This window comes from Microtus pennsylvanicus, chromosome 12, assembly GCF_037038515.1.
Source record: "Microtus pennsylvanicus isolate mMicPen1 chromosome 12, mMicPen1.hap1, whole genome shotgun sequence".
Classification (NCBI taxonomy): domain Eukaryota; kingdom Metazoa; phylum Chordata; class Mammalia; order Rodentia; family Cricetidae; genus Microtus; species Microtus pennsylvanicus.
Window position 1 is genome coordinate 48,417,598 of NC_134590.1, and position 14,086 is coordinate 48,431,683.

The 14,086-nt window shown below is 43.3% G+C and overlaps 1 protein-coding gene across 1 annotated transcript in view; it reads left to right on the top strand.

The window, feature by feature from the left end:
• Adgra3 (adhesion G protein-coupled receptor A3) overlaps window positions 1–14,086 on the top strand; it is a 106,429-nt gene that overhangs the window by 75,865 nt on the left and 16,478 nt on the right. The window contains exons 13-15 of the mRNA XM_075943566.1: window positions 3,917–4,130; window positions 4,339–4,547; window positions 13,523–13,647. Coding sequence (XP_075799681.1) covers window positions 3,917–4,130; window positions 4,339–4,547; window positions 13,523–13,647 — 548 coding nt within the window. The remainder of the gene's footprint in view (window positions 1–3,916; window positions 4,131–4,338; window positions 4,548–13,522; window positions 13,648–14,086) is intronic.

Sequence of the window (14,086 nt, forward strand, 5' to 3'; positions counted from 1 at the left end):
TCTCGTTCCCTGCTGACCAGTTGCATAAATGAAGGCCAGTGTCGTAGCCTCTCCAACTGTCAGTTCCATGCTGTTGACAGGGGCTCATGACATGGTACCAAACTGGAAAGGTTTGAAAAGATGAAAGGAGGTAAATATGTTGGCATTCACAACAGTGCTTTCTCAATGTTAGTTTTATTCTTAGTCGGGGCAGCTGTCACCTCTCGCTTATTCTAAATTTTGAGTGTTTGAAAGCAAGGACATGATACCCTTGGGTTCTACATGGGGCCCAGCACAAAGTAACCTATTCTTTAATAACCATTGAATGGTTAAAGTCAATTTGAGTTCTAAAGGCACCCCTTACCCCCCAGTCATCCACAGAAAGAAAATATGTTAGGACATGCCATTTTACAGTTACATGTGTAAATAGAGAGGCATGCATGAGTAAGTTGGTATTTTCATTGTTTTTAATTCAGTGGTTTTGACTCACTCATATTTTAGTGTTAGAAATTTATAAACATTAGGAAAATTTGTTATTACTTAAAATTTGAATTTTACTCCTGGATGAAGCCAGTATTCTCTCATGAGATGCTGACATCCATCCAAAGTGCTTTCATGTTTGAGTTAATGTCTGTCATGCCTCTTGATATCAAAAGGCACATGATAGCATGCCTTTCATATGTTTTACCTGTTTTTGTATTAAAATTAATAGTGAAAACAGAACTACAGATATTACAACACGAGGTTCTGTCTTATTGTTAAGTCGCCACTTTCTTTCTTACTGGTCCCTGACGACTGTCCTCCCACTCCTAGAGGAAAAAGAACCATAACACCCAGCTCTGCAGGCTGTGGTGGAGCTTCTCATGCCCATCCTTTTTTATAGAGGTCACTGGGCATGCTCAGAAGTTGAGATGCAGAAGTTGGAAGAAAGTGAGCAGTGTTACTTTGTCTCCCGAGCATGAAGCAGCCACCTAAAACACGTTTGCCTCTGTCCTCTGTGAGGATCTTCCAACAATGATAACAAGAAGCCAAAATCGTGCACTTCTCAAAGCTTCTTAAGAGACATTTCTGGTTTATTAGCTGTAATTTGTATGTGTATTGTCTTCCTCGTTACTGTAATCCACACATTTTTAAAACCCACACATGATTAATTGAAATTATAAACTGTGCTTCCTGCCTTCAGGCCAGCAGACAAAAGGTACAGTCATGACAAGTGTAACAAACTAAATGTTCTTCAGTGATTTCTAAAATTAGATTTATAGCCTTCTTAACAGTAGTGAGCAACACTGCTTTTAAAGGAGGGCAGCATCGTTTTACATCCTTACTATAAATGCTGGACATTATTGATACGGCTGCAATCCATCTTATCAGCACCCCAGGGTTCTCTGTCTCATCCCAGGGAACCTGTGATAATTATTTGGTAATATTCTTTATTGGGCTTGAGAGGGAGTTTAGCAGCTCTGAGTACGTAATGGCCCTGGGTCTGTAGTTCTTGCTATGGACCTTTTATTTATTGTTTTTGATTAGTTTTACAAGCTTAGGATTTGACGTTTTTCACCTTAATATCAAGGTACTTTATTTCCCCTTTTCAACTTTCATTTAGGAAATGTTAGTTCTGATGTTTTAAAATTCAGTTTGGTTTATTGTTACTAATACCTTCCTGGAGAGCTCTATATACCTTCAAATAATATGAGTTCTTTAGTAAGATTATTGTATGAATTTTGTAATTATTTACTTTGAATAGATGTTCATTATGTAGAATTATAAACTTCTAATTTATTGATGTTTTGATTTTCATCTTTAGGTACCTTCTTATAGACTCAAGATAAATTTATGTATTTTATAGAAATTTACTAGGTTAATAAATAAGTGGATTTATAGTAAACCTTGTTTTTATGTCATCTTATATTTTTTCATTTTTCCCCTTTTATTGAAAATAGGTTCTTTTCTCATACAATATATCCTGATTATGGTTACCCCTCCCTCTATACCTCCCAGCTCCTTCAACCCCCCAATCAACTTTCTTTCTTTCATTAGAAAAGAACAGATTCCTAAGAGATAACAACCATCATATGGAAGTTGGTCAGGACATCCCAACAGGACGAAAAGACTCCCAAGAGCAGACACAAGAGTCAGAGACCCCTCTCAAGCTTAGGAGTCCCTTAAAAGTATTAAGCTAATAGTTAAAATAATTCTGCAGAGGACCCAATACAGACCCATATTGGTCTCTGTGAGCTCCTGTGAGCCTTGCTGGGTTGATTTAGATGGCCTTGATCTCTTGATGTCCTCTGTCCCCTCAGGCTCTCATACTCTTTCTGCCTCCTCTTCTCCGCGGGATTCCCTGAGCTCTGGGGAGGAGATTTGTTTCATCCTATAGTTTTAAGAGCAGTAGAAATCTTTGCATGGTTTTTCTTAGACAATAATTCTCACAGATATTTTTCATGATATCTTTAATTTTAAAGCAATATGTAAATTTCTCAACACCCAACAGATGATTGTCAGATATCTGCTGTGCCTTCATTGTAAGCAGAGCACTTAAGCCATTATAAAGTCAGTCATTTGCTTCAGTAGAACCTTGAAAGTTTTTCAGTAAGCATGCCATGTTGACTTGGTTAAATGTATTAACTGAGCTATTTTCAGTGAATGAAAGTGACAGGAAGTAGTCTATAGGCGATAAAAAATGAATAATGTTATTTGCAGCCCCAATTCTTTCCTGTCTAGCTAATGAGCAGAGGGTGAGGCATGAGGCATGTGTGGAAGCTGCAGGCTTTAGTTGTGTGACACAGGTGTGCACGCTCTTCAGAAGAGGGGAAAGCACCTAGGAGGCTAGCAGGATGACTGCCACCAAAGAGCATGCTGCTCCAACCTCGTGTAAAGTCTTTCTCTTGGCCTCTAGCCATGTGCTCTGATGTGCCTTTCCCATTGTCAACAGAATTGCCGTGTTAATAGGAAGTCGAATGGATAGATTCAAGAGTTTGTCAGGCGACAGAATTGCGGGGCATGGTGGTTAGGGCCCTGTTTGCCCAGCATGAGGAGTGTAGAGAGCAGAGGACTCCTGCTGTGGAGATCGTGTTGCTGCAAGCATGGCAGGACAACTATGTGGGGACTTAGGATTTGGTACAGTCTTCTCTAGATAGCTCAGAACCAAAGTGTTATTAAAGTAAAAGAGTTACCTCTGTCCTTCAAGAAAAAAATCGTGCGGTGCCCTGAAGATTGGCTTTGAGGGAAAAGTGGTTGGCGGCCAAGAAAATGACTTTGTCATAAATTCTCCAATTAGTAAATATTTTCAAGTTAGTTAACTGTTAGCTCTTGAATGTATAGAACTCATTGTTTTTGTTGAGCAACTTAAAATGTGCAGCAAACACAGAAAGAGCCTCTTTGCTCTTTGGCTGAGATCAAGTGCGTTCTGCGGCCATCAACACTTTGAGTTTTTTTCTGTTTTTTCGAGCACCAGTTTCTTAGTCTCTAGGAAACGGATGCTGAAATAAGAGTGTGTTGAATGTAAACTCCTATTTTCTTTCTAAAATTCTGTTCTTTTGTTGTGTGAACCTGGCTGTGTTTGTCCCTCCTAATTGCTCGTGACCATTGTAAAGGTGAGTGACCTCTGAAGTCCTTGGTCTGTTGAATGCTCTCTGCTGGGGCTGTGTGTGCTGTCATAGGAACATTAGCAATTTTCTTATTCTTAAACGCTTGGATGAATTCCTTGGATTTTTCTGTGTATTATGTTTTTGTTCTAAGCCATACTATGTTGCTCAGACTTTTTTTTTTTTGTTGAACTTGCCAGTTGTTTTAAATGTTAATTTTTTATATACACCTTTAGAATGTTTAGCATATAACTTGAACATTTTCACGGCTTCCTGACATCGTTTATGTTTTGATATACTCATATGCTGAACCATGGTTTTGGTTTTTTTTTTTTTTGTCTTTTTGTTCTCAGAATACCATCATGGAGGCCTCCATTCAGCTTCCTTCTTCCCTTTTCTCACCGAAACAAAAGCGAGAAGTCAGAGCAACCGATGACTCGCTCTATAAGCTTCAACTCATTGCATTCCGCAACGGGAAGCTTTTCCCAGCCACTGGAAACTCCACCAAGTTGGCCGATGATGGCAAGCGGCGGACAGTCGTGACCCCTGTGATCCTCACAAAAATAGGTCTGTGTGGCAGATGGTCGCCGACAGTTGCTGGGGCACCATGGCTTTATTGGTGGCTCTTCCTTTCAAAAGCTTATTTTTGTTCGCTGTTGTGTTAACGAGTCACTGGTGAGAAAAGATCTTGCAGAGTGCCCGTCGGTGTGTAAGTTGGCATCTGATTGTTTATGAAGTTGGTTTGAGAAATACCGTGCTTCCCCATTTTCTCCAGATGGCGTGACCGTGGATACCCAGCACATCCCTGTTAATGTGACGCTGCGACGAATCGCGCACGGAGCAGATGCTGTTGCCGCGCAGTGGGACTTTGATTTGCTGAACGGACAAGGAGGCTGGAAGTCAGACGGGTGCTGTATACTCTACTCGGATGAGAACATCACCACCATTCAGTGCGGCTCCCTGGGCAACTACGCTGTGCTAATGGTGTGGCCGTTGTTAGCTTGATGCATAAATACTAAATATTCTAATGGTTCTCTATGCATAATTAAGCTCAGATGCAGAATTTACTTTTTAACTTAACATAAATGGCTCCCTTAATTATGGGAGAGGTGATTCTGGATTTCAAGGGAAATTGAGTTAGTACCAAGTGAAATGAACGAGACCTTGTTTTGTGGGGGATGCGCTGGTGAGCCCTGTAAGGAATCAGATTAGCTAGGCTCTGACCTTAAAATATGGAGATACTTTGGGTTTGTTTATGCAGTTCAACGTTGTCGACTTAGGGCAATTCATTTGCCAAAGGATGCACTGTGGGTATCAAAAGATTGCTGTACAGCTTCGCCTGTTCCTGGCTTTCTGACCACACACCAATAGTCCTGACCTTTTGAGTTGAGGACGAACATTGGACTGAAGGTAATGACTTTGACTTTTGTGACTGCATGAACGGTATCGAAGCAGGGTCTTCACTTTGATTGGCACTCAGCCCTATTCTGCCCACTATTCACCATTGCTGTTGCCCGTTAGTTTTTGTAAAGTTAGTTTCTCTTAATGCATGGGATCAGGTCTCTTAAAAGCCGAGGTGCTTGCTTTGGTCTTCTCCCTCCTGAGCACGTCCCGCTGAAATGACTCCTCTTAGTTGCTGCTGTAGCTATTTCGCAGTTGTTACATGGTGCTAACATCTTGGTTGTGTGTGTAGAGCAGACAAGGAATCACTGCTGGTCTGAGAGACATAGCTCAGAAATGAACAAGGTTTCCCTGTTTTATTTAGCGCCAACTGTGAATCTGGTATCTAGACAGTGTTTTATCCAAGTATAAGTGATCTTGAAACATGGTTTATTTTATATTTGCTGAATTTTTTTTTTTAGTATGGTACCAACTACCACTAGAAATGGTCTTAGGGCAAGCCCAGATTATAATAATCTTCCTCAGTGTTTCCTTCATTTTCCTTTCTTTTAATGCCTTTCCTGCTTCGCTGGCAGATGAGGCCGCAAGATGGATAGGGTTGTCTTGTCAGTGGCACATGAGTCTTTGCCCACAGCTGTAAAGAATACACTTGAACCATATCCAACATACCTGTACTCCAGCGTGCCTACTCTTGGGACCTTTGGTGGCTGGGTGTGTATCTTTAGAACTAACTTTTATTATTATTATTATATTTATCCTCTTTTGTTTTAAGTTAGTGTTGTTAGCTAATGATATTCCTCATGAGGTGTCTGGTTTCTCTAAGTTCACATTTCACTGTTTTGTAACTGTCTTTTACTTAAAGCAGTAATGGGCCTGTGGGCTGGCTCAGTGGATAAAGTGACTGTTGCCAAGCTTAGGAGCTCATCCATGGTGGAAGAAAAGAACTGGCTCCAGTTATCCTTTGACCCCTCCTCACGCCATATAGCATTCAACTCCCCCCGCCCATATGCATGCAAGATACCTAAGCAAAAAGTAATCCCCTCTTCCCTGGATTGGCATTAATTAAAGTTTGAGCCAACTCCATTTTTTTTTTTAGATTTTAATGCAATCCTATCATTCCTTCAAATACTTTTGTATACCTCTTCCTGCTTTCTTTCAAATTTGCAACTTCTTTTCCCTTAATTATTGTTGTTTGTGTATGTGTGCATGCATACACGCTTCTAAATACATAAATACAACCTGCTCGGGCTGTATAGTGTTACTTGTGTGTATGTTTTAAGGGCTGACCATTTGGTACTGGATAGCCAACCTATTGGTATGCTCTTCTCTGGAGAAGATTATTTCCCCACCTTGCAGCATTCCGTAGTTGCCTGCAGTTTGTGCGTCAAGTTGGGACTTGGTGCCTTTCCTTCCCCTTCACATTAGTTGCTGTGTTGGTGACCTCCTGGTTCAGCTCATGTTTGGGCCTCCATGCTGGTGAGACTTTGTGGATGGAGCTTCTGACATTGCCAAGACACACAATCTCCCAGCACGCTCCCTGGTTTTTTTTGACTCTTAAAATATTTTCCATCTCTTCTTCCTCGATGATCCCAGGTAGCAAGAGTTGTGTGGTAGGTGTGTCAGTTGAGACTTGGTTTCACAATTTTGCATCGTGACTGGTTTGGGCTTAAATTTTTTTTCTTCCACTCACATCTTGAGGATAACGTTTGAAGGAGAAACAGCAGGAAATACAAGGTTGTCTGAAATGTATATAGTATTAATCAGAAGTTGAGCAAAATAAGTGAAACACAAAAAAATACTGCATTTTTAAGCTTCACTGTGATACTGCACTATGTGGAACTTTTGTTTTTGTTTAATCTAATACGAGTTGAAAGCTTCTATTTTTGAACTTCCTAACTGTTCTTCTAAACTATTTAAATTAGTATAATCCTTTTCTAGAAGGAATAAGCTATTCTTTTATCTTTCAGACTTTTAATCTTTTAGAAAATGTAAAAACAGTTTTTCAAAGACTGCTAAGATCTTTCCCCCCCTATTTTCTGGTATCTTGTTTTATGAGATGTAACTGCCACCTAGAGGCAGAAAATGGAAACGCATCATGGATTGCTGACAAAGTTGTAAAGTTACAGTAGAGGGTGGAAAATTCAGAGTTGCATCTTCATCCATCATACAGGCGTGTAAGAGAATCAAACCTGCTTAAGGCTGTAGGCATATCTCTGCGTGCTTATGTAGCATGCGTGAAGCCTTTGGGTCCATTGTCTGAACTACAACAGAAAATTAGACCTCTCCTAGAGTAATTAGTATCAATTAAGATAGAGGTAATGCCTTAAAGTTGCTTGTTTTCTTGTAAACTTTCATTGAGCCATAAATGCCATCCTGCCTTCCTTCCACGCTGTTCTCTTACGTCCTCATGTGAAGTCTAAATGCCCTTCTCTCTTGGGAGATAAGCCATGTGCTTCCTTTTTATGATCCCATTTGAGAACTGTGCTTTAAAGAGTGAGATGCAAACATGTTTTTGCTGCTCTGTCTAGAGTAGATGGTAGCCTGGTTGGTTTTCATCAGCCTGGTACACTTAGTTATGGAGAAGCTGTCCAGAGCCTGAGGGGGAAAAATCAGCGGAAGTTAGGATTGCTGGGTTGATGTCAGAACTAGCCGGTGGGGTTAGAAAGAATCAAAGGAGCACTGGGCAATAGGAGCAAATACGAGAAGACACTATGTAGGACCTTAGTAGCTCATTCAGTAATAGTTGCGAGGGCAAAGTGCTCACTAAACCTGCTATGCTTTTGTTACTGGCATCATCTAGATCATCAGTTCTCAACCTGTGGGTCATGACCCCTTTGGGGATTGAATGACCCTTTCACGGGGGTCTCCTGTCACATGTCCTGCATATTAGATATTTACATTGTGATTCATAACAGTAGCAAAATGACAGTTACAAAATAGTAATGAAAATAATTGTATGGTGAGGGGTCATGCCAACATGAGGAACTGTATTAAATGGTTGCAACATTAGGAAGGTTGAGAACCACGGTTCTAGTTGTAAGGACCAGTGCCACTTCCTTGTTCCTCTCATAATGCCCAGGCACACTCAGGCTGGGCTCTGCCTTCGCCAGCTGTCCGTAAGAATCCATACACAGGCTCAAGATCTCAGTCACCAGAGTATAGAGAACTACAGCCCTGTAGTACAAGACACAGACTGAGTGAAACCACTGCCAGTAAAGACTGATGATACCAGTGGTTACAAGGACAAGGAACAACTGAGAAACATCCCAACATCTGAAACGAAACTGGTAGCAATGATTTGGTCAGCTGTGGACATTAATACTGAAACTGAGTACCGTAATGTGGGTTACAGTCCTGGCCTCCACTCCTGAGGATGTATAGCCAATCAAAAGTAAACATACGATTCATCAAGATCAACTTCTACTCAGTAACCGAATGCCCATTGTCAGTACAACAGTTTTGCGTGGACTGCACACAGCTTTTAAAGTATATAAGCTGCGGCTACACACAAAGAGAACCCTTTCCAATGTAACGATGGGGGAGAGAGCGGATGCGCAAAGCGGTACCGTGCTTGCCGAGTTGGAATGTGAGCCCAGTCACTTCTTGCCCAGGGCACCCCATGTTAGAAAGGTGGGAGAAAAGAAATGGGGCTTCTACGAGCTGAGTAGCAACCGTGGTGGTTGGGGGTGGGCATATCACACATGGAAATAGTATTGATCCAAGCTCAAGGGTTTCAGTCCTCTGTAACGGTGTTATTAACCGGAATGATAGTTTTGCTTTTTCTCCTTTTAGTGCTGGTTTTATGCATTGTATTTAGCATATTTTTTTTTACAGTCTGTATTACTGTAACATGTAATTTATAATAACTTCACTCATATTTCTCTTTTGCTTGTTGATCTTTGTCTTTTTTCCTCTCCTACTAACCTAACCTTTAAAGTGGCCTCTGATTCTTATATTGTCTAACAATACTCAATCCAGAATGCTGCTCCCTCTGCCTTCCCCCTAAATGCTGCAAATCTAAGGGTGATTTTATGGTTTGGATGATTCTGTGCTGAATAGTTAGGAAGTACCTACAGCACACCCTGCACATCCTGACGTATTTACTGTTTGCCCGCTGAACATTCTTCTGGGTCTCCTCTCCACTGGATTTTCTTTGCATTTGGACAGGTTCCTGAGCAACATCCACCGTGGTGGAGCAGAGGTTCTAGCATTCGCTGTTCCTCAGTTTTCTTTCGTGAGCAAAATCTGGTACTTTTAGATTCTGTAGCTATTACCTGCTTCTGAGACCATGTATGATGCTCTGCCCAGGACTGTGAGAGGTATCTTTGCGTATCCTTCTTCAGTCCATCCCTGTGCCCTGTGAGATGATGGTGTCTCTCTGTCTTATAGGAGAAAACAGCCCCAATTCCTACAGTTGCTCAGTAGACCCAGAAGCCACCAGTGCCTGAACAGAGTGTGGTGGCTCTGTCAAGATACTGAAAGTCTATCCCTAGCTGTAACTTCTATGCCGGTATGGCTGCTTCTCCTAGAAACTGAGTGGCGGTCATATCTGTTTTTCAGGGCATCTAACTGATGTTCATTACCCATACTTTAAAGAGTCTCCCTCTCTCGGCATCATTTTTGAGTCCCTACTCTGTAGACCCATATTGTGGGCCCCTTACAAGTGTACGCTGTAGGCTAATGGGTCAGGCCTCTATTTCCTTCTGTGTACCAAGTTCACCCTGTGTGCTCTGAGGCCAGAGACTGGCCATGCGTCTGTCTGTTTCCTTCTGTCTACCAAGTTCACCCCGTGTGCTCTGAGGCCAGAGACTGGCCATGCGTCTGTCTGTTTCCTTCTGTCTACCAAGTTCACCCTGTGTGCTCTGAGGCCAGAGACTGGCCATGCGTCTGTCTGTTTCCTTCTGTCTACCAAGTTCACCCTGTGTGCTCTGAGGCCAGAGACTGGCCATGCGTCTGTCTGTTTCCTTCTGTCTACCAAGTTCACCCTGTGTGCTCTGAGGCCAGAGACTGGCCATGCGTCTGTCTGTTTCCTTCTGTCTACCAAGTTCACCCCGTGTGCTCTGAGGCCAGAGACTGGCCATGCGTCTGTCTGTTTCCTTCTGTCTACCAAGTTCACCCCGTGTGCTCTGAGGCCAGAGACTGGCCATGCGTCTGTCTGTTTCCTTCTGTCTACCAAGTTCACCCCGTGTGCTCTGAGGCCAGAGACTGGCCATGCGTCTGTCTGTTTCCTTCTGTCTACCAAGTTCACCCCGTGTGCTCTGAGGCCAGAGACTGGCGATGCATCTGTCTGTTTCCTTCTGTCTACCAAGTTCACCCCGTGTGCTCTGAGGCCAGAGACTGGCCATGCGTCTGTCTGTTTCCTTCTGTCTACCAAGTTCACCCCGTGTGCTCTGAGGCCAGAGACTGGCCATGCGTCTGTCTGTTTCCTTCTGTCTACCAAGTTCACCCCGTGTGCTCTGAGGCCAGAGACTGGCCATGCGTCTGTCTGTTTCCTTCTGTCTACCAAGTTCACCCCGTGTGCTCTGAGGCCAGAGACTGGCCATGTGTCTGTCTGTTTCCTTCTGTCTACCAAGTTCACCCCGTGTGCTCTGAGGCCAGTGACTGCTGTCTTTTGGCTGCATATCTGCCCAGCACTGTGCCTGTCTGTGGTGAGCCTTCAGTTCATGGATGTCAGCTAAATGGAGGAGTCGCCTGCGGGAGCTTGTCATGGTGCAGTGAATTCTAAGGTTGGAACTCAGTTTCCTTTGTTTCCCCTGTAGCTTTCCATTAGCTGTTTTGTTGTTGACATTAACTTCTCTGTTGTTAAGATGTTGGGTTTAAGATGATCTGATACTGTCTTGTTAAAGCTACAGCTTTCTATTCTTAGCTTCCACCTCATCTGTAGAGAATTTGCTCTTTCTCTCCCTGCCCTATTCAGGGTGTCCCTGCCTTTGCTCCCTGCTCTGCTGAAGATGTTCACCCCTCCCCTTCCTGCTCTGTTGAGGGTAGCCCCTAATGCTCTGCTGGTGATGCCCCTTCCCTTCCTGCTCTGTTAAGGATACCCCCTCCCTTCCTACTCTGAGGATACCGTCCATTTGTCTTGAGTATTTGTCCACTGTCCCATCCTTTTCCATATAGCTTTTCTTCCTTTAGATATTGTCAAGAGCTTTCTGATTACGGACACATCACTATTAACGCCTTCCTACATCCAGCCACCATTTCGTACTCCCAGGAATTCATTGTGGAAGGAGAATGTAGTAGGGAGACCTGCTGGGTCTACAGATTGACCCCCTGCTGCATACGGCCAAGGGTGCAGGTGTCTTGTCTGAGAGAGGCAGGGTTATGATGCCTGTTCTTTATGAGTAAGAGAATGTCCGTATTATGCTTAAAACGTGTGTGTGTGTGTGTGTGTGTGTGTGAGAGAGAGAGAGAGAGAGAGAGAGAGAGAGAGAGAGAGAGAGAGAGAGAGAGAGAGAGAGAGAGAGAGAAGTGGCTTGTTGCCATTGGTGACTGACTCTGTTTTTCTCCCCCTGTGGCTATAACCTGCAAGGGCAGAAATCACATCTTGCATTGTATCTGGTATCTGGTCTGTTTTTGGTTTTGGAACTTGAACCTAATGTCTGATGTTTTTGTTGTTTTGGAGACACTGTCATCTGGCATGTTGTCTCAGCTGGTGGCTGTGAGAGTGTTAAGTGGTAAAAGGTGTTAGGGAGGGTGGAGTCTATACTTTTATGCGATCACGTCCTATGGGACCCTGCTCAAGATGGAGCACAAGTAAGGACATAGTCCAGTGTTGAACATGACTGTTGGACTCTGCAGGTTATTCTTTTTAAAGGATATAAACTTGGGAAAGAACTGTGTTGGTGGAGACGGTGGGTGGGGGAGTTTGCTAGACAGGTTAGGGTGTGGATATGATCAGGACACATTGTGTACATGTGTGGATATGATCAGGATACATTGCGTACATGTGTGGATATGATCAGGATACATTGTGTACATGTATGAACTGTCCCCCAAATGTCTACCTTGTAGGGTTTGGGTTAGTAGCTTGTCCACTCTAGATGAAAGAACTGGTGAAGAGTGGGTTGGAGCAGGGAGGCCAATAGGTGACTGAAGGGCCCCTGTGAAGGACGTTAGGATCCTCATGTCCCCTTTGTACCCTAGCCCACATTAGGCGAGCACCTTTTATCTACGGAGTACTTCTACTATGATATGCTACCCTATGCCCAATAGAGAAGCAAGTGGTTAGGGCGGAAATCATTAGACAGAGAAAACTTTTCTCTTTGTAAGATGATTTATCTTAGCTGTTTTGGTCACTGTTTCAGGAAGCTGGTTAATGTGTTTCATAATAAAAGCATCATTAAAATCTTATGGGATACCATTGTGTATTCTTTCTGTTAGTTACCAAAGGTTACTTAGTGTGTGCAATATTTGTCCTGTTTTTTTTAAGCACAGTGACTGGCCGAACATCACAAGTCCATAAGATAGGAACCATAGATGGCGTGGTGGTTTGAATGAGTAGTGGCTTCCTAAGTTTATGTATTTGAGCCCTGGATACCTTGTTGATGGCATTGTTTGGAAGTTATAGGACTTTTTTTTTTTTTGATTAATGAATGTTTATTCATCTATTTTTTAATAGATGCATAGAAATGACTCTTTTTTTTCTCTTTTTTTTTGTTTTTTTTTATTTATTTATTAAAGTTTTCTGTCTCTTCCCCGCCACCGCCTCCCATTTCCCTCCCCCTCCCCCAATTAAGTCTCCCCCCAGCCCGAAAAGCAATCAGGGTTCCCTGCCCTGTGGGAAGTCCAAGGAACCCCCACCTCCATCCAGGTCTAGTAAGTTGAGCATCCAAACTGCCTAGGCTCCCACAAAGCCAGTGCGTGCAGTAGGATCAGAAACCCATTGCCATTGTTCTTGAGTTCTCAGTAGTCCTCATTGTCCGCTATGTTCAGAGAGTCCGGTTTTATCCCAGGCTTTTCCAGACCCCGGCTAAATAAGGAGAACCCAAAGAAAAACATATAGGCATCCTCCTGAATATTAACCTTCAGCAAGCGATGAAAGGAGACAGAGACAGAGACCCAAATTGGAGCACAGGACTGAAATCTCAAGGTCTAAATCAGGAGCAGAAGGAGAGAGAGCACGAACATGGAACTCAGGACCGCGAGGGGTGCACCCACACACTGAAACAATGGGGATGTTCTATCGGGAAGTTATAGGACTTTTAGGAGGTAGAGCGTTGGTGGAGGGGGTACATCACTGGGGTAGGCACTGAGCATTTATATCCTCTCCTCACTGCCTACTGTTTTTCTCTGCTTTCTGTGTGTAGAGGAAGTGCGATCTGCCGGATGCCTGCTCCTATGGCCATGCCATGCCTTCCCAGCCACAATGGACTCTCGTCCTCTGAAACTGGGAGCCTAGATAAACTCCTCCTTTCTAAGGAAAATAAAAAAGTATAGCAAGGGACATTCGTCCTTGGATTGATACAAAGAGATAGATGTCAGGGCCAGAGGTTTTAGTCAACAACGTGTTTAGTAGCTAAATATTCATAACAGTCTATAAACTGTTTTTGTCCCCGTAGGATCTGACAGGGTCAGAACTGTATACCCCAGCGGCCAGTCTCCTGCATCCTGTGATTTATACTACGGCTATCATTCTCCTCTTATGTCTCCTGGCCGTTATCATCAGTTACATGTACCACCACAGGTAAGAGAGTGCGCCTGACCATTGCAGATCTGTGCACTTGGATAGCGGGACTGTATTGTGGCGCCAATGGTGCCCTTACCACAGACTGCACACTAGTCTTCATTCCATGCCAATCTGGAATGTGAAAAGTTACTACCTGAGACACCAGAGCTAATTTCAGCCCTGAGGAATTTTCTCATTCCCTCTCTCCTCTGTTGAAGACATCATCCCCTTTCCAGTTTGCTGAGGTACCTGGAAGAGAATAGAGGTGTGTGTGTCGGAGGCTGGAGTGGCGGGTGCAGGTTGTTCCAGGTTACTCCAGGAGGGCCTGAAGGAGAGTGGATCTGTCATCTGTACGGTCCCTGCAGAGGTCTCTCTAGGTCGTAGACTGTCTGCACTTGTCTTTGACAGCTTTAGCGATGCTGTGCTAGCTTTAAAGATGGCACTTTTAAGAAAGTTG